The following is a 19474-nucleotide window of genomic DNA, read 5'->3' as shown; positions in this document are numbered from 1 at the left end:
TCGGAAAGGACTTATTGAGAGACAGTGTCACATGCCATGCAACTCATTAAGAGATTATGAAAAGAAGCAACAATGCAAGGGAGGGGGAGGGAGAGAGAGAGAGAGAGAGAGAGAGAGAGAGAGAGAGAGGGACGAAAGAGGGCAAAAAGAGAGAGAATAGGGAGGCATCTGAAAAGAGAAAGGTCGAGGAGAAAGCAAAAGGCAAGCCAACGACGACCCTACGATAAAAGAAGAGAGGATGAGGTTACTGCTGCGGGAGAAGTACGGAAATACTCAAATAAATAAAGAGAACAAAGATCATTATCCAGATTGGAGTGAGGTCCACACCATCATAACATCAAGTCCAAGAGAAAGAGTGTATTAATGTATTAATATGTTAGTAGTAGTAAGTTATTCTGGAGTCACTTGGAACCAGTAAAAGAAGAGAGTACGAGGAGCAGCACTGTGTACACACTGCAAGAGCTCAATTGATCACAATTAGTCCTGGTAAATAGAAACTGTTGGGAAATAATTTGATGGTTATATGGTTTCACTGTATGCATTTTGCCATATATCATCAATCTCTCAAGATTCGACCATGAAATCGTGGGCAGCAATTAGTGCTCTTCTATCTTCTTCAGATCCTTCATATTTGTCGTGTCTACCCTGCAAGCAATGTGAAAGTAGGCAAATGAGGATAGCAACCTATAGGTCAAAGCTCGGTATAATGGTGTATATACGGAAGCAATATGAATGCCAATCTTATCAATCTTTTCGTATGACAGAGGGAAAGATAGAGAGGACCTAAAGATACCGACTTCTTTGGTAGCAATAAATAAGCTGACATGAGGATTGTACTAAGACATTTCCAAGATTGGAAAAGGAAAATACAGAAGAAGAAGAAGAAGAAGAAGAAGAATAGCTATTTACAGCTTAATTATATTTTATTTTTCAACTGACAATAATAGACTCAAACATAGACAACATATGTAAATTGTGTCACTTTATATAATCATTATACAAAGATGTGTATTTACTATTTAGTGTCGAAAAAAGTTCAATTTTATCAATTAAAACAATAACTGCAAAATAAAATAAAATAAAAACGGATGAACAAGGCTCAGGTATAAGGGGTTGAGTTAAGTTGTTCAACACTTGACCAGAAGAAGCCTAATTACAATCCTACGGCATATTTAATCTCAGAGATGCATCAGATCCTACAAAAATGGAAGGCTGCAAAGAAGACCCTTTCTAAGCAAATGTTGATGAAACCAGAATACCAGGTTCTGTATGATCTAGTTCAAGTAAAAGAAAATTAAAATTACTCAAGGTTGTGATGTACAATCATATAATGAGATCCAAATAAGCAGACAGTAGGTACTGAAATTTCACAATAATGATAGGGACTATATACCAAACATTTATGACCATTTTTCTGCCATAACTACATGACGAAGACGCGAACTGTTGTGAGCTGTTGCTCCAGTGGGATGAAAAAGTACAGGAGCCATAATATTTCTCATTCTGAGAACTCAAATAATAATACCAAATGAGGGTAAATTTTACCTATTCAACAAGGAACTCTCCAGAATGCCTCTATCAGAAGCTCACGAATGCCAACTACCACAATGATGCTTTGAATCATTGGTGCAAGTCACGATCAACAAACACGTGATGCAGTTCATGATCAATATGAAACAGTCCAATATTCCAATTACTAGCACAAATTATTCCTTCAAGTTATTTAGTACAGATGGCTCAGTCATGATCCCACCATAAATTGGCAAGCTTATTTCTTCTAGTACTTCACATGATTGAAACACTGGATGGTTGAAATCAGAGAACTAATGGAACAACATGCCTCAAATATTAAATAAGCCAAAGGTTTAAAAAGACAACCATCACATCAATTTACCTAGAGAATTGATACCTAAGATTATATCAAGTGGAAAAATGGCACATGACAGTTTTACACTATGAATTGTTTTTGATCAATACTAGACCATTCTATGAGAATGATTCTAAGTTATCATTTATGGTCATTTCACGTGAGAGTCATTATTTGTAAGCAATGAAGATATGATGTCCAGAAACTCTAGGCTCGAGGTTCTTTTTAATAATCATATTGGCTTCTCATCTCAAATGATATATTCCTGGACCCAACAATTCTTGTTAAGACACCATGTCGTTTCCAATTCTTAAAGAAAAGCACCTTATGTTGACTCATTAAACTGGAATAGCTTCCTTCTATACCTAGTTTCCTATAAATCCAACTAACACTTCCTTCTTTTCAGTATATGCAGATATATCTAATTGCTTGGTCACTGCAATACTAGTCTCTGATGAGTGATGATTCAGATGGCACCACCAAATGATATGTCTTGAACAAAAAACTACCACGCACTAGACCATCCTTCTCAATGATATTTTACTCCAACAGGACAAGTCCAATGATCAGCTGAGAAATCTACTGAATGTCTGAAATACATCATGTGAATGTGTGCAATGCAAAGAAAAATCTATATCTATATCAGCAATCAAACTTTCAAAGCACAGAAGATCAGATTCCGGTATAAAATCACAACAAATACCCTCCTTCAAATTCTTTCATTAGCTTGCCATTCATTTCCAAAGAATATCTAAACCCCTTCACCAATCACAGTGACCACCAAAAGCAACTAAAAGATTGAGGGATTCAATATCTTCATTCTCTACTCCTAGGTAAGTAATTTCTAGTCCTTATTGCCCCCATTCTGACGCCATCAATCTAAATCAATGAAAAATTTCCAGACATCTTGAACAATTCCCCTCATTTAGTTGGCCGCCACAGATGAAGCTTATTTCATCTATCATTTGTAGTAAGACCATACATTTGAGTTTATGCACACACACCTGTATATAAATATCCTGTCTTAATCTAACCTCATAAACAAGCTATTAACCCTGATTCTAACTTAGCTGATCATATAATTTATAAAGTTAATCTGACAATAAAACTTCCCTCCAATTTAAAAGTTCTCGATTGAAAAATGGTACTCGATCAATCTTTATAATCCAGGAGGTTAGGATCTAATGTTCACCTGAGATGTTAAAAACTTTGGAATAATATTAGCAAGTCATATATGATATTGACAAATAACTCTTTCTTTCCAAGTTCAATGGTTGGTGCTGAAACTTCACCAGCAAAAATGTGGATACCAAAAATATCGAGAACGGTTTCACTTTTGAGGAAAGAAAAAACAAATGTTTTGCCTAGCACCGATGTTCAAAAATAACATACTGTTTGCTTGCCACCAATTCGATGGTTACTGCAGTCTAATGTGTAAATCAATCTAATAAGTAATATAGTAATTAATGCAACAGGTGGAAAAGAGAAAGATAGATCCCTAAAAGAAATATCAAAGCAAATACTAATGTCGATACTCACGTTGTTCCAAAAAGGGCAATCTTCTGAACAATGGATATGTCATTGCCACCTTGGTTGTCCTCGATGAAAATAGTTAAGCTGATAAATTAATTTCAATTAAATAATCACAGTACCATATACGTTAATTAAAATAAATATACAAGGAACAAATGAAATCAACATTCCCACCTGCGAACATTCTGAAATTTGACATACTTCAGAATAACAGGCTTTCCCTGCAAATGATGTGACGTCAAGTCATGACACTAGGTTTAACAACTAAATAATTCATCACCTTTACATTAGCAACTAGTGACAGTTTACACTTTCAACTATCACATTTACATTGCTTGCTCACTCAGAGGATACACACAATACACACAACCCCATGAACACATTAAGGCCAACATGTGCAATGATGACTAATAAGAAAAATTTTACCTTCAAATTTTCCGAAGATAAAACAACTGAATCGCTAGGTGGGTAGTCATTAACATTACTGCAACACTTATTAAATACTCAGTAAAGAGTCCAAGTCACATAAAGCCAAAATATCTGAGGGATTCCAAATTTTATAAGATGAATGTTTCAGACAGTTGGCAAACATACCTAAAACCCATATGCTCTTTGTTGGAGAAGAGCTTAACTGTCCTCGGACCTGCCATGGAATCATTCAATATGATCAATTAATTTTAATACAACTTCGAAAATTAAAGGAGAAATAAGCATGAATAAAGAACAGTCATGCAGGGGATACATGCTTTTAAGAGGGAAAGAGGATCCAAAATAAGTTTTACAATAAAATATCTATTTAATCTCAAAAGGAGAAATAAAAATGCATAACTAACAGCCATGCAGTGGAAATAGTGCCTTTTATGACAGAAAGAGGGCCCCGGACAAAGTTCACAAATAAAAGATACTCATTCAATATGATCAATTACTTTTAATACAATTTCGAAAATTGAAAGGAGAAATAAGCATGAATAAAGAACAGTCAGGCAGGGGATACATGCTTTTAAGAGGGAAAAAGGACTCAAAATAAGTTTCACAATAAAATATCTATTTAATGTCAAATGGAGAAATAAGCATGAATAAATAACAGCCATGCAGTGGTAGTGCCTTTCATGACAGAAAGAGGGCCCCAGACAAAGTTCACAAATAAAAGATATATTTGATGTCGACATGCTTTGAGTTTTTCAATGTTTCATTTTCTTAGTGGTAGATCAATGAGGTCGGTTGTGGTATGGCCAACATATTGTAACATAGGTACATAATATATGCTATCCCAGCCTGCAATAGTGCCCCTCCGCACCCATGCCATACACTCATATGGGTCCGTCCAATGGCACATGCACTGCAACTTATCTCTTCCTGCAGCCCAAATTGTGTTGTTTACTAGGAGACAGCAGCACCATATCTTATTTGGATATGACCAAGGTTGACGATGCCAAAAATTGAAAAAAAGAAAGAAAAAAAAAACTACAAATTTCAAAAAGCTTCATATGTCCATACCTGGAGATAAGGTTTATTAGTGTTTTAAATGCCCAAGTTTACTTCTAGAGACAACACAGGAAAAGGAGGTAAGCCCTAAGAATGGAGAGCCTTTCTCTTCAATCTTACAGATAATGCACCAAACCAGACGGCAATAGTTATGAACTGCTATCTTTCTTAGATTCAATTTGTTATGGAACAGGGATCTTTCTTAAATTCAGTTTACTCTTCTAAAAATGTAGCAGAGAATAAATTTTACTGGATACAAACAATCTAAACAGGTATCTGACCAAAATTGAAAGCTTTTAAAAACCAAGCAGCTTATATCTGACATGACTAGATAATAACAAATGCGATAATTTCCAATTTCCTAAGCAACACTTCCGATCTCCTTGAAGTGTGCAGGAGAGTATGCAGAAAATTATAGGAGCTCAAGATAGATCCATCTGGGTCTTGTAATTGGAGAGGGCTGACGCCATGCTATTCAACTTACATAGACCAACATGGAAGTGGTGATGTGGATGGCAAAAATGAAAAAACCTTATTAAATGTTAGGTAACCAATTGATCCAAAAACTTAGCATTTAGATAATGGACAAAAAAAATATAATACCTTTTAATAGTCGTATTTTACCTCTTTAGCAATTGTAAAAGCAGCAAAGGAGAAGTAGAGAAGCAGGGAAGCTAATAGGGAAGAAAAGAAAAGAGAGACAAACAATTGAAAGAAAAGAAAAAAAAATCCATCTTTCACTCGCTTCCGACATTGGCCCAGGCGGTTACAATTGAGAGATTGTCACCGAGCATTCCGTCTCACATGGGAAGAGAGGTCAAATGGCAAGGCAAAAGGCCATAAGCCCGTGTGGCTCCTCGTGGAGTATAGCTCACATCAAAACATCTGATTGGGAATGGGGCACTGCCCATGAAGCTCCAACATTCCTCAAAACTCATTTTTGAAGTTGTTCAACTGATAACTCATTTCTCACAAGAAAATGGAATTGTTTCTTTTTATGGGGGTGACAGAAGGCATTTTGCCCTATTTCATTCCAAATTAGAAATTTTAAAACCTATTGGATATGATATATTAATATTATGTGAAGCCATTTCACTAATTAGAGTAGAGGAATTCTAAAGTGTTTGGTCCTATGAAACTGATTTAGAAAGTCGTCGGGCAATAGAGTCTACAGGTGGAGTTACAGAGAAAAAGTAAAGGTGCTATAAAAAAGGGTGATACGAAATTTAATACAAGAGGTTAGACTTCTGTCTCCTCCACAACACAAGTTATTTGTAGTAGGTCAAGCTTAGGATCCCAGTCTTCCACCAAAAAATATAAAAGCCCGGAAGGGATTCCATTCCAGTTCCTTTGTAGGCACAAAGAACAGTATGATTTAAATGAAAGTCAAAGAAACAACCACAAATGAAATGCATAAGTAGTATGTTTGCAATTTGCACTAGGTATATGTACAATGCACAAGACATACACTAATAAGTTTATGCTTTCAACATAGAAACCCTACATGCAGTTAGTATCACAAAAAATATTTGCATTTTAAACTTCGAGATAGTTGCAAGCAGAACAGCACCCGATCATCATAATCCAAGTAACAATCAAAACCTAACATCTTGATAAATGAAGACCCAAAATTTAAGTTCTATCTCAAGACCCTAATTCCAAGAGAAAACTAAACTGCACCTTCCTCTTCCGGGCCCTTGATGGCAACGGAGTGCAGCTTGACCACTTGCATGAAGGGAATATAAATCAAGAGCTGCTCGTCCGCATCGCTCGCAAGATGCAATCCATCATCATCTCTATAACCCTACAAGATCAACAAACACAGATTTAGAACAAAGCAAACTGATCGAGGAAGAATTGGACGAGCCGATCGAGTCGAGTCCGACCTGCTTCAAGGCATTGGCGAGCGAGTGGGTAGAGCTCTGGTTGAGACACTCAACGCTGCTCCAATCGACGAAGTCGACGAGATCGACCTTGAGAGAAGAGGAGACGGTAAAGGAGATGGGAAATCAAAGGACCTAGGATTTGGGCAAAGAAGAGGCTGTACTGTACCTGGCCTCGTTGGATCGCGGAAGAAGCTACGGACGCCATGGCGAAGGAGAGAGAGATCGATAGGAATAGAGAGGAAAGCACTCAAGAAAGGCGATCACGCGAGCTTGGATTTAGCGTTTAGATTCGAGAGAGAGAGAGAGAGAGAGAGAGAGAGAGAGAGGGGGAACAACTAGGGACAAGACGGTTCCCTTAGACGCTTTGTGGACAAAGAATAAGTCGGCGTTGCTGGCAAAAGACAACGACGAATTCTCAAGTCGTCGCTGAGATGGCATCGTCGACTTTCACTACGTCTTACAAATATTTACATCTCGCACCCTACATTTCGTGAATTTATGATTCTCTCGTCTGTCTATCTTAGGAATTTTTTACAATAATATAGATCAACATGCAAATACTGAAAGGTTAGGAATGGAACCGTAAATGTTGAAAATATAGGGTGTGGAATGTAATATTTATTTAGTATCAAATATTATTTTCTCGATTGCGTTCCGTCTCCCTCTCCCCCTTCCACCGCCACATTAACCCAAGACGATCTTAAGAAGGTCGCCGCCGTCAAGGCCGTTGAGTACATCGGCAGAGGCATGGTCCTTGGCCTAGGCACTGCATCCACCGCTGCTTCGCTTTGCAGAGATCGGTACATTGCTAACCGCCTGTAAGCTTACCGAATCGTCGGTGTGCCCACGTCGAAGAGGACCTTTAAGTAGGCTCAGTCACTCGGAATTCCTCTCCAATCTCGACGAGCAGCCAAGGCTTGATCTTGCCATTGATGGCGCCGACGAGGTTAGGATTGCTGCTTTCTTTCGGAATCACAACTACCCATCTGGGAATTTTTAGGTTTTCGGAGGAAAGATGAGATAATTGCACAAAGAATTTGTTGATTCGGAATCACAGGATTGGTAGATGGCACATCTGATGACCTTTAGATTGTTAGCGTGTTCTGCTTTCAGAATTTCTACTGAATCGGATGGCAGGACCATTGAGTAGAATTGGATAAGTGATTGAGTATAATCTAGTATATTAATTACTAACTACCACCTTATTGAGTTCTTTAGAAAGATCGGAGTGTGTTGCAAAGTTTTTAGGAAGGTTAATTATGAACCTGTGTTGCAAATGGCCAACGCTAGTTTTTAATCTTTTATCTGACCTCATTTGGTTTGACTTCTATATCACATATAAGATAGTTATCTACATTAAGTTTACATATGATTTCTGCTCATCTTCTTAAATGATGTCTCGTATGCACTAGTTATAAATGGCATAGGAAACATATACGTTGACAATTGATCTTTCTACCTTGATCTAAATTTCATACAACTTGTTAAAACAGGTGGATCCGGATCTTAATCTTGTCCACTTCTTCGGGAGAAGATGGTTGAATCTTCATCCGAGAAATTTGATGTGGCTGTTGATGAGACGAAACTTGTAAGCGGTTATTCTTACGAGATTGCAAGTATTATATAAAGTAGCAGGACGCGAGGCAAAACTCAGATCGGATGCAGATGGGAAGCCTTATGTTTCGGATAATTCAAACCATAAGGATGCAACTGCGGCAGGAAAAGAAATTTCAGGTCTTGAAGAGGTTGTTTGAGCATGGTCTGTTCGTAGGCATAGCAATTGCAGTATAATTGCAGGAAAAGATCAGTGTGGAGGCAAAATCCATTTTTTCAGGATAGGGTTAAATGTCACTATAATTGACTAACAAGAGAGCGACGATAGTCGTCGACGGATCAAAATAAGATACAAGTTTTGCTTCAGTTCTTTTTCCATTCAGTTTGTTGGATTTGCTTCCTTCATTTGTAAATATCTCTTCTGGAGAATGCCAATGGATACGAAGAGAGCAATTCAAATCAAGTGATTTGCATTATGTGATTCTGATTCAAGAACAGTGATAGTTAACAAATAGAACAAGAGTAAAAGATAGAGAAGGAATATTGCACTTCTGTACTGTTACTCTTCTTTCTAGTACAATGTGCTATTCGACTATCAAAATTGCAAGCAAGACTCGGAATGATACTGCCAATAGATGAATAACCTCCAAATGATGCTTTCAGAAGTTTATCCATGCTGCTAGATACATTACCAAGCTGTAGAACCACAGAGAGCTTGTTGTGAGAGTTGAAGCTGGCAAAGAAATGCACCAATTCAGTCCCAATTTTCCAACTTCCTTGGACAAGACCTTTAATCCAACGCAGAATTTGGAGGGATATAAAGGCAATAAAGGAGCATTTAGAAGCAAAGGATCATAGTTACATTACTGAAGGGGTGAATTTTGAGACAAGAAGATTGATGTGATATTATTAATTTTTCTACTTAGCTTTGTGATGAAATAAGGTAGAAAAGAATTGGACAACCACTCTAACCTCTGCCATTGTGTTCAAAAAAGTTAGGTGAAGCGGTTGGAGAAGAGGAGTTTGACAAAGTAAACCCCAACACCGCACAATCTGCAGTAATTCTACCTGCAAATGCCATATATTACCTCATTATATATAACCATCTGAATCCAAATAATCTACTTCTTTTTAAGCTAGTAAGCAAATAGAGTTTGTTACACTTCTTGAAGCATGGGAGGGTTGAGATGTTCAAGAGGTTGCTGTAACCCTCTCCGCACTCGCAACGGTGCTCGAAATCGGATGTCTTGATGCACGTGCCTCTCCCGCAGAAGGACCACAAGCATGCTAATGGAGAAGAAAAGAAAAGATGAGTTACAATGATCATATGATAATGCTGAGGAGATGATATGACGAAATTACGATCAAAGATGGACGTGTGAGAAATTGATGGAAAGGGAGTTCTTGGAGGCATGGAATCATTGTAGCAGGCCGAGTCAAAGGTACCTGAAATTATTATAAGAAATAAGTCGAAGAAATATATAGCTCAAACCAGTTAAACAGAGGAACAAGAGATTTCGCACAGTTTGGGATGATGCATGGGAGGAACCTAAGGTGATCGTCGAACTGGAGCTGAGTCCAGCCATTATCACACTCGCACTCGAACCCGAAAACGCCATCCTCTGCAACCTTGCACCTACCCTTTCCACACTCCACGCCATTGCAGATACCATCTTCACAAAAGAATCAAAACAGAGATAACTTTTGCATTATAGTGATCAATTGGCAAAACTGGTGGATAGAGAGGGGTAGGAGCTGTACTTAGTATAGGAGACAGAACATCTTCTGTGGCTGCTGCTTTTGGTGGCCATGAGGGAGAAATGGCAGGGATGAGTAAGAGAACAGCAACCATGGACCAATCCATTTGTTATCTCCTAATGAAACTAAGAGAAGAAGAGGGAGGAAATGGAGGATGAGATAGATAGGTTGTTAGTGGTAGGAGAGGGGAGGAGGGGAGGTTGAAACGGTTGGGAGGACTGATAAGGACTTGGGAAAAGTTTTGGAATTTGAACTCTCATTAAAATTTCAAGTTCCTACTTTCCAAGTTTCCATAGACCAAGTCAAGAGTGCAACGGGGGAGTTTGTAAACGAATCCAGTGAATTCAAATTATTTCAGTGCGAATAATAAATTCAAAATTTACCACATTATTCACACAAGCATTTTACTTCTTTCTTTTTTAACTTAACTCGAGACATTAACAATAGAGTATAAAGATCGAATGATAAATGCCACTTAATAAAACGAGAAAAGAAAGGAAAATTCAAATAAATTTGTATTAAATTCGTAATTAATTGGCATTAACTACAACCAAAATTTATAAGTTTGAATTTAGGTAGGGGCCGCGCGAACGCGTACCCCCTCGACCACAAATTATGACGTCCACTCTCCCAATTTAGGGAGATGGTAAGCCAGGGCTCCTCCCATGTGCAATGGAGGCCCCTAACCTAGGCCATGAGCCTTCTTGATCGCCCATAGACCCCGTCCAGGTAAGTATGGAATACCGGTAGCCGTCCTTTACTATATATAAGCTCCCCACTTGTGTTATGCTCTTCCATCCTCCGATGTGGGACTAAAATTTGCTATGAAATATGACCCAGTACAGGGGACCCACGTTTAATGACTAATCATAAGAGGAATCAACGGACACGTCAGCGCTGATTCCCACGTGGCGTTCTGAACCATCCATTAATCTTCGAATTAACTCGCCACCTCAGTGACCCTAACCTTCCCACATTAGATCCGAAATTATTAGGGAGTGGATGTTCTACAACCTCGACTGCAGGAATTATATATAAACTGGTTATTTTAATAGAGATTTTTACATAACTGCCATTAAAAACTTTTCAAAAATATCAAAGCTGCTGTTACGTCCTTAAAAATATCATAATAAAAATTAAATCTTAGATTTATTTTCCCTTCTATAAATTATTTAAAATAATTTAAAAACTATCTATCTAAATTTTAAGAAAGAAAGATATGTTATAGTCATCTATTTTATATTTTTTAATTTTAATAATCATAAGTTAGGAATATCCCGTTGAAAACTAATCATAATGTCAAATAGTGAAATAAAAAAATTTAATGGTAATTATAATATTTTAAAGAATGCAATTGCAATTATGTAAAAAAAAAACTCTATTTAATATGAAATTCCTGCATATGGGGATGCAGCAGATTGGGACAAAATCAATTAGTAGTTGGTTGGTGACATAGAAAAGATGGGCAGTTAATAGAGTTGAAAAAATGTTGGTCAAAGAAATCAAACGATTCAAATCTACCATTGCCAGGGATAATTTCCTTGCAGAATAAAACACCCAAGAAATGATACGAGAAGTTATGGCATGAGCCGGAAGTAGGATAAAACTGCGGAATAGAAAGAGAATAACTATTATTCCAAATTTCTTATCTTTCATTCTAATTCAACAGGAGGCAATGGGAAAGACAGCAAAATGGCTCAAGAGCTTTCTAACTGGAAAGAAGGAGATGAAGAAGGAAGAGAAGGAGAAGGAGAAGCGGAACTGCGAGAACCAACCGTGTCCATTGCCTGCAGAGAAGAGGAGATGGAGCTTTCGTCGATATGCTGTAGAAGGGAAGGATCAGAGAAGCCATGCCATGGCAGTGGCAAAGGCTACAAGAAGAAACATTGCTGCTGAGGAAGTGGCTGCTGTCAGAATTCAATCCATATTCCGAGCTTATCTGGTAGAGTCTTAACTTTTACTTGTTCAAAAGATGTTTTCATTATCTAGAACTATGATTTCATAGCATCTAGATTGTACGAAGCAATAATCTATTAGTAAAGAAGTGTTTATAGACGGAATGCAGACTAAATTGTGCAGAGGGATGTAACTCTGCACATCTTTATTTTGTAGTAACTTTAATGTTGACATGAAAAGAAAATGAATGTTCTGAAATTTTCATCAGAAATCTGAAACCTCTACATGAGTGGTCCTAAAAAATGTATGACATGATGCTGCAAAATGCAGTCCTTTATGCAAAAATTTTCAACCCTTTATGCAGGCTAAGAAAGCTCTATATGCATTGAGAGGTTTTGTGAAATTGCAAGCTCTGATAAGAGGACAACTAGTGAGGAAGCAAGCCACTACTACTCTTCGTCGCATGAGGGCTTTAATGTTTCTCCAAGCTAAAGCTAGTTCTCAGAGGATGCAAATGCAAGAAGAAGAGAGAAATAACTTACAGAGGCAATCCATCAGAAGGATTAGATCACTACACTATCCTCACCTACATCAATCATCTGTAAGTACCTTCAATTGCCAATACTACTGTCATAGCTTGCACAATAGATTCTTACCTTCAATTCTTGAATGCAGACTGAAGGGAATGCAGAGGACAATGTGAAAATTGTAGAGATTGATCATGGATATAATAGGGGCAGTTCAAAGAGTAGATGTAGATATTTAACAGCACAAGTTAAAACTACTCATCATAGCTTATCTGAATACTGCAATGGAAGTTATTCCAAGGTTGTCGTAAGCCAACAGCTCTCACCAACTCCATCAACCTTAACTGACATGAGCCCGAGAATTTTCAGCAACCGCCTCGAAGAATTATCCTTTGCCACAGAACAGAGCAGCCCTTACTTCTCTTCAGCATCTTATGTATCTATTCCAATCTCTCGAAACAGCTATGCCTTCTCTCCTAATTACATGGCCGACACAGAGTCATCGAGGGCTAAGGCTCGATCGCAGAGTGCACCGAAGATGCGACCTGAGTCATGCGAGAGGCCATTAAACAGAAGGAGAGCATCAATGGAGTGGCCAAACATCCCCAGAGCTGCTGCGCAAATGCAACGGTCGTCTTTGCGTATCGGCTCACCAGCTTAAGAGGCAGTGGATGCAAATCTATGAGCAGTGTAATTTAACAAGGAAAAATCCAGATCTCTAGTAGCATATGAGGCTGGTGTGAATTGATACATGAAGCTCTCCGTTGATGTTGTACCTAGTGACCTTGTTAGACATACAATATGCATCTCAATTTGTTTTCAGGTTCATGGGAAAAGATAGCCTACTAATCTGACATCCCTATCATATAATGTAACTTGAAATGCCTACTGTCAAAGATGAAGGTTCACTCATGCTTTCGAAGATGAAGGTACCTAAAGGTCAGTTGTTACTATGGGTTTTTCTTTTCTTAATGTTATTTGCAGGGGAATTGAAGTAGAAAACTTTACTGTATCAATTTTGTATTGATCGAAAACGATTATGTAATTTAATGAAGTTAACAGCTTATTTCTAGAATTCATAGATCACATTCAATTTGCTCAGTAGTAGGGATTATGTTTACTATGGACCCAAAACTTCATAATCCAGTTAACTTCCAATAAAAGTTGCAGCATTTGCTTAAGTGGTTCTTTCTTGCTCGAAAAATATCTGGTTCAAGATTATGACCTGGGCAAGGTGTAGACGCAAAGAAATTTCTATAATGTACTACAACGGATAAGACACCAAAAACAGTAAGGCTGATAGAAAGATAGAAGTCTACAGCTACACATCAGACTACATCTTGAGTCTAAAGTACAAAACTGATGCAGTAAGTTCTGAGGTACCTAGTGTTAACATGGGTAGCAATCTAAACAGCAGAGAGCACAATAGCTCTTCAGTTACACCCCAGTTTCTTTGAAGCTCTTTGTCAACCATATGGCTGTCTCTCTAGGAGAAACCTTGCCAGGACCAAATGGTTTCAGAAGGATCCCCAGCTCTTCAAACCTCTCCTGCTGTAATAACTGTGCGCTGAACTCGAGCAATCCCTCCAAAGCCTCAGCTCTCTGCTGGTATGATGAGGTGTCAAACCTCCTCTGCCTTGAATCTGAGGATCCCCTGCTTGAAGCATCTGCAGCAGTTGGATTGCGGTCAGAAGAATCGCTACCATTTTCTCCTTCTGTTCGAAATATTTGAATGGTACATTTATCCTTTGTGATGGACCGATCAACAAAGCGTGGGGTGGCAGAGGAGCCATGAGCTGATGATAGCTTGTGAATAGAGAATAAAGGGTCTTCAGAAGAAGCCAATGGGAATTCAGCAATTCTATCTATTCGAGGAGCGTTAACTGAAATATCAGGGGATTCCACCCGGTGGAGAATGCTGATATTTCGCCTTTGAGGAGTTTCGAATGCTGCAAAAGGCAGAGATACTCTTCGAGAAGGTTGAGCAGTTCTATCAGCTGGAGTCCGTGATGACTGGAGCTGGCACTGTGAACACAAGAATTAGAGTGCATAAGTGCCACATTTAGAAACTGTAAGAACTCCAATTGGCAGAAGCACCAAATTGGCCAGTAACTTAACATGACCTCTACATCAAAAATCCGTAGCCATTCCAGCTTAATCATTAAAAAAATAAAAGTGATAGATTTGTTCACCCTTAGCACAGGCCCTAAGACATATATGCAGTCGTACCTCTTTGTCATTTGTTCTGGTATGGAATGTTTTTGATGGGTCTGACTGCCTTCTTGATGTAGTGAAGTTCTTAGGAGTATATCTAGGGGTCTTTGTGATATCCAAATTCTTCTCCTTGACTGCCTTATCAACACCTCTCTCTCCAACTTGGTTACTGCCTACAGATAATTCTTTTGCCCTTTGATTTGTATAATTTGAATAGTCTTTTATACTTCGTGTAGAACTTATAGAATCCCGTCCAACAGAAGGATTGTTAAGTTTGAGAATCCGCTCATTTGCAAAAGAGTGCCTTTTCTCCTTGTCCTTGCATACTGAATCATCTTCATCATCAGGAAAGCTAATCCTTTTAACCCGATTGCTTGCAGTAAGGTGGAGAGGAACCATGCTGCGGGTAGGACTAGACTTAAGATGGACTTGAAGTACATAGGCCTGAAGATGTGGATGTTTGAGAAGTTCTGCTGCCTGGAATTTAAAAAAGAAAAGGTATTAAAATCATCGGTACTCAGAGATGCATGTACATATGCATATCTAAAGCATTAAACAAAAGAAAATGATATGGCCTAGATGAGTACATACACCTGGCCTGTGTTCTGGGCTTTTCCGCAACATGCTTTTAATAAGTCCCCTACTGCATGAAACAAACAATAATTTGTAGCAGAATATTAGCACTCAGATTGAAGAAAAATTTAGGAGAAAAGTTAACAAGAACTTGAAACAGACTTGGCTAAGTGCTTACAATCCGCCAGAATATTTAGTGGGTAGAGGAGCCACAATAGACTTGTTAATTTTGTTTATCAATGCTTGCATATCCTTGCAAAATAGAAATGTCATGTCATTCACAGATTACAGCATAATCAGAGATAAAGTTATTATTAAAATGTGACAAGCAGTTCATAAAATTAGCAAACCTAGAATATATAAATCTTTGCTGTTTCTTTCTCAACAGAGAAAAAAAAAACATCAACTCAAATATGCAAGAAATTGAGCTCATATCAACAACTAAATTCCAAACTCCAAAAGATATAACATTCACAGTTTTCCAGAAAAAAAAATGTAGGAAAAACCAAGGAATGGCACTAATTAAAAAATAAAAAATTGAGAAATGCCGCAACTTACAAAAGCTTTAAATGCAGGCCTAAGGGCAGTCATTTCATATATGCAGCATCCTGGATATCAGAGAGATTAGACATGAATCTTATGAAACCGAGAAGGGGTGAATGTATGTTAACTCATGAACATGCACTTCACCTAGAGACCATATATCAGATTTAGATCCATATGGTACATCAGCAAGAAGTTCTGGGCACATGTAGCTGGGAGTTCCAACAACCTTTGTTAAGAGAAAGCGAACATCAGGAAGAAACCTTATAAATAAACTTGTAGGTATAAATCTAGTCAAGAACTCACTGATGAAGCCAAATCATCTGAAGTCAATACTTTAGCAAGCCCAAAATCACCTGCAAATGATATCCAAAAAAGGAAGTCTTCAAACTAGAATCTTCGAACTCATAAAGAATGCAACTTAGCATGACAATAAAATATTGCATTAGCATAAAACAGCATCTTACCAAGCCGTATGTTTTGATCTTTTGTAAGAAATATATTTGAACACTGAAACAATATGGGATGTTGTCAGTAAGCAGCTTCAAAGATTTGCATATAGAAAATCTAAGTGGTCAATACTAGTATCACTATATTATCACTAACCTTTACATCACGATGAAGAATATGACTGGCATGCAAGTAATCAAGGGCCATAAGGAGCTGTACAAGCCACTTACAAAGCTTCTGTAAACAGACACGAGAAACCCTCGTTAATACAAACTGGATAACACGGTTAGAAGCATCATGCTTGGTCAGAAAAAACCGTTAGGAACTTTACAATTCAAGTTAACAACCTCTTCAGGGAAAAGATTTCCATTGGCCTTCTTTATAGCTTCTGCCCTGTAAAATTGTACGGAGATGTTACAGCTTTGTCCAAGGACTTCAGATTCAAAGAGAAGAACTTAATACTTATTTCACCTCATAAAGATACATACATGTCCCCACCCTCACAGTAACCAATTATAATGCACACATAGCAACCCTGCAGTCAGTAACAGTTGCAGTTATAGATAGAAATGATTATGCCAATAATAGGATACAAGCTGCTCCTGTGAAGATAAAGAGACCAGATGTTTACCTTCTCTACCCAGGAATCTTTATACTCCACAATAAAAGGGTTATTCACTTTAGATATAAGCTCCATCTGCAAAAGCAAATAGAATATTTGTTTCCATTGATTTAAAATAGGTTGATTCAAAACTAGCATATATCTTTGTAGATACAGTAATAAGAATGAGTTATAAAGAACTACTAGAGAGCTTGAACCAACTTTCTGATCCTAAATAAGTGATTTGGCCGACCAATATTTGTAAGTAATAGCTAGTGTTCTGTCCGATGCTTACTTCCTGGTGGGCGGACCTACGGCATCGATCTGTCTGTCGAGCAAGCCGAATCTTCTTTAGAACATACCTGAAACCAGTAGCGGAGCACAGCTTAGAAAGCTCAATACACTTGGCAAAATACCGGAGGCCTAAATGCGCAAAGAGATGAAGATTATATAAGAACTAGCAAAAACCCCAAATGATGGAATTGGCACCGGTGGCTCCCTCACCTCTTCTTCTCAACCTTATGCCTCACTAGAAGTGCAGAACCAAATGCTCCCTTCCCTATCTGCTCCAAAACCTCATACTGATCCATATTCGGATCACGTTTCACTTCCAAGAGTTCCCAAAATCACTGCAACCTAGTAGAAATTCAACAAAAGGATAGCCCATTTCATATAATTAAAATTTCTTCAATGAAATGTGCAATTTTTACTTCAAAACTTCCCACTTAGATACACTCACACACACTGAAAACAAAAATGAAGGCCACGGTTTCAAGCTAAGAAAAACAAAGCATTCATCAGTTATAAGCCACGTCAAACATTCCCATGTAATTTCTCCCAGAGTTATGTCCAAAAAAACAAAAAAATCTCCCAGAGAAAGAAGAAAATCGTACAAGAAATCAGTAGCTATCATTCCAAGTGTGAGAAAGGCAAATGCCGTTCGATTTGGGCCAAACCCCAACGGAGAAATGGGCACTAAGTGCCAAAATCACTTCTTTAAAAAGGAAATGACGAACCCCGCCGCAAATGGATGCGCATTGTAGGAAAGAAGTGGAAAAAGAACTGAGTTTTCCGGTACCTTGATCACTGAGATCCCTACGAAGAACCAGTAGGAGAAGAGATCTCACCAGGAACAACAACGAGACTACGCGTTGGAGGCGGGTCTTCTTCCGTTGCTCCCATTTTAGAGAAAAAAAAAAGAAAAAAAAAAAGAGAGACAGAAGGGGAGGGCGCCAAAGAGGGGGTGAAAAAGGAGAAGAAGATCGTGGCTTTCAAAGTATAGAAGGAGCGAGTTGGAACAAACACAGCAGTCGACGTGAGAACGAGAAAAAGGAAGAGAGAGAGAGAGAGAGAGAGAGAGAGCACTGCGGTCGAAGTGAGAACAAGAAAAGGGAGAGAGAGAGAGAGAGAGAGAGAGAGAGGTGGAAACCGTGGGACGACAGCAAATGTCAGACGTTTCTCGAACACCCTTCATATCACGGGTAGCCGTGAATCACTAGGTCTTGGTTCACGAGGTAAGATCCAATGAGGTACCGTATAATTGTTGTAAAGTAATTGCAGCACTCCAGATGCACGTTTTCCCGAATCTTAACGCAAGGTAAGCACATAGATCGGGATTCACTCCGAGCTGGCCTGTTCAGATCTATACGATCAATGACCAGCATGGACGGACGGATTAGCTCGCACCAAATTTATCCGTAATAAATCCCTTCTTCTCTCAATTCTTTTCACAAAATGGGTGTTAAAACCCCTTGGGATTTAAGGAAGAAAAAAACGATAGACCTAGTTTAACATTCTTTTTTAGCGTTAGGTGCGATAAAGAAAAAAGGGATAATATCTGAATTATCCTATTTTAGGAAAAGACCAATTTGCCCATCTCAAATACTTTTATACCCAAATATTTATTTATGTTAAATATATTTATATGCTATTTACAGTGTTGTATCCTGTTAGATTCATATGTCATATTGAACATCATAATGCTATAAAATTATAATATACTTAATAATCTCAGAGCCAAACAACTCTTTCATCCAATGGTTCATATGATTTACTTAATCTAAGAATATAGTTAGTGAAACATATCTACGGCAACTCTCCATTAGACAAACAAAGATAAGTGTGGGGCCCATAAGAGCCCCAATATCAGTAAGCTAATAATGGTAAACACGAAAATACAAACATTATTTACAATTGGCAAATGATATAAGCTAGAGTATTTGGATCCCAGTGCGGTGGTAAGTACCCAAAAAGGAGGAAGACAAGAGGATAATAGAGTTCGGAAGGTCATCAGATATGATGTTGTCATAGCATAGCAATGCTCCTTAAAAGATAAAAACAACATCAAATGGCAGACACGTCTCTTTTGTTTCCCTCTGCTCCGTTGCAGAGCTGCAGTGATGTTTCCATGCCAATATAATATGGCATAGGCTCTTAATCGCAGAGATTACATCTACGCATATACATATAGAATAGGCTTCAATATTTTAATACCAAATTCTTTTCTTCCTCTGCCAGCTTTGGCACGGGAAACGGAGGGCTCTTTTCCTTTCACGAGCTAATAAGTATTTATTAATACCCCGAGGTG

General features: G+C 38.2%; 4 protein-coding genes, 1 non-coding gene and 1 pseudogene across 10 annotated transcripts; 2 read left to right on the top strand and 4 right to left on the bottom strand.

Moving 5' to 3' along the window:
- Positions 1 to 345: 345 nt before the first annotated feature.
- On the bottom strand, positions 346 to 7097 carry LOC140759610 (PITH domain-containing protein At3g04780). Its single transcript, XM_073096217.1, has 8 exons — positions 6938 to 7097; positions 6772 to 6858; positions 6566 to 6689; positions 3995 to 4043; positions 3827 to 3884; positions 3575 to 3621; positions 3407 to 3484; positions 346 to 645 (listed from the first exon to the last, which is right to left on the bottom strand). Exons 1-8 carry the CDS (start codon positions 6974 to 6976, stop codon positions 597 to 599), a joined length of 531 nt encoding a protein of 176 aa, XP_072952318.1. The 5' UTR covers positions 6977 to 7097; the 3' UTR covers positions 346 to 596.
- A 248-nt stretch (positions 7098 to 7345) lies between these two features.
- LOC140759075 (probable ribose-5-phosphate isomerase 3, chloroplastic) lies at positions 7346 to 8562 on the top strand (annotated as a pseudogene).
- LOC140759337 (uncharacterized) lies at positions 8270 to 10798 on the bottom strand. Of its 4 annotated transcripts, XM_073095869.1 has the most exons (6): positions 10087 to 10798; positions 9849 to 9998; positions 9688 to 9771; positions 9487 to 9612; positions 9298 to 9393; positions 8270 to 9113 (listed from the first exon to the last, which is right to left on the bottom strand). In XM_073095869.1, exons 1-6 carry the CDS (start codon positions 10187 to 10189, stop codon positions 8830 to 8832), a joined length of 843 nt encoding a protein of 280 aa, XP_072951970.1. In that variant the 5' UTR covers positions 10190 to 10798; the 3' UTR covers positions 8270 to 8829. The 4 variants fall into 4 exon arrangements, with proteins under 4 accessions (XP_072951970.1, XP_072951969.1, XP_072951971.1 ...); XM_073095868.1 differs by having other exon boundaries at positions 9487 to 9771; XM_073095870.1 differs by having other exon boundaries at positions 8828 to 9113; positions 9702 to 9771; positions 9849 to 10798.
- LOC140759815 (U1 spliceosomal RNA) lies at positions 10660 to 10820 on the bottom strand. The gene has a single exon (XR_012104268.1). It is a non-coding gene; the product is annotated as a U1 spliceosomal RNA (small nuclear RNA).
- Positions 10821 to 11750: 930 nt separating this feature from the next.
- On the top strand, positions 11751 to 13485 carry LOC140759587 (protein IQ-DOMAIN 19-like). Its single transcript, XM_073096190.1, has 3 exons — positions 11751 to 12025; positions 12344 to 12580; positions 12655 to 13485. Exons 1-3 carry the CDS (start codon positions 11759 to 11761, stop codon positions 13165 to 13167), a joined length of 1017 nt encoding a protein of 338 aa, XP_072952291.1. The 5' UTR covers positions 11751 to 11758; the 3' UTR covers positions 13168 to 13485.
- Positions 13486 to 13706: 221 nt separating this feature from the next.
- Positions 13707 to 18292, bottom strand: LOC140759745 (serine/threonine-protein kinase Nek2-like). 3 transcript variants are annotated; one of them, XM_073096383.1, is made up of 15 exons: positions 17966 to 18292; positions 17392 to 17523; positions 17183 to 17249; positions 16918 to 16983; positions 16775 to 16821; positions 16634 to 16679; positions 16443 to 16523; positions 16304 to 16346; positions 16143 to 16192; positions 15984 to 16065; positions 15852 to 15901; positions 15472 to 15545; positions 15312 to 15363; positions 14736 to 15197; positions 13707 to 14531 (listed from the first exon to the last, which is right to left on the bottom strand). In XM_073096383.1, exons 2-15 carry the CDS (start codon positions 17475 to 17477, stop codon positions 13944 to 13946), a joined length of 1794 nt encoding a protein of 597 aa, XP_072952484.1. In that variant the 5' UTR covers positions 17478 to 17523; positions 17966 to 18292; the 3' UTR covers positions 13707 to 13943. The 3 variants fall into 3 exon arrangements, with proteins under 3 accessions (XP_072952484.1, XP_072952485.1, XP_072952486.1); XM_073096384.1 differs by having other exon boundaries at positions 18015 to 18292; XM_073096385.1 differs by lacking the exons at positions 17183 to 17249; positions 17392 to 17523; positions 17966 to 18292 and having other exon boundaries at positions 16758 to 16821.
- Positions 18293 to 19474: the final 1182 nt, after the last annotated feature.

The sequence above is a fragment of the Typha angustifolia genome, chromosome 4, assembly GCF_048772165.1.
Source record: "Typha angustifolia cultivar Huaian chromosome 4, ASM4877216v1, whole genome shotgun sequence".
In the NCBI taxonomy this organism is placed as follows: domain Eukaryota; kingdom Viridiplantae; phylum Streptophyta; class Magnoliopsida; order Poales; family Typhaceae; genus Typha; species Typha angustifolia.
Note: the sequence above shows the minus strand (reverse complement) of the source record. Positions and strands in the feature narration are given on the sequence as shown.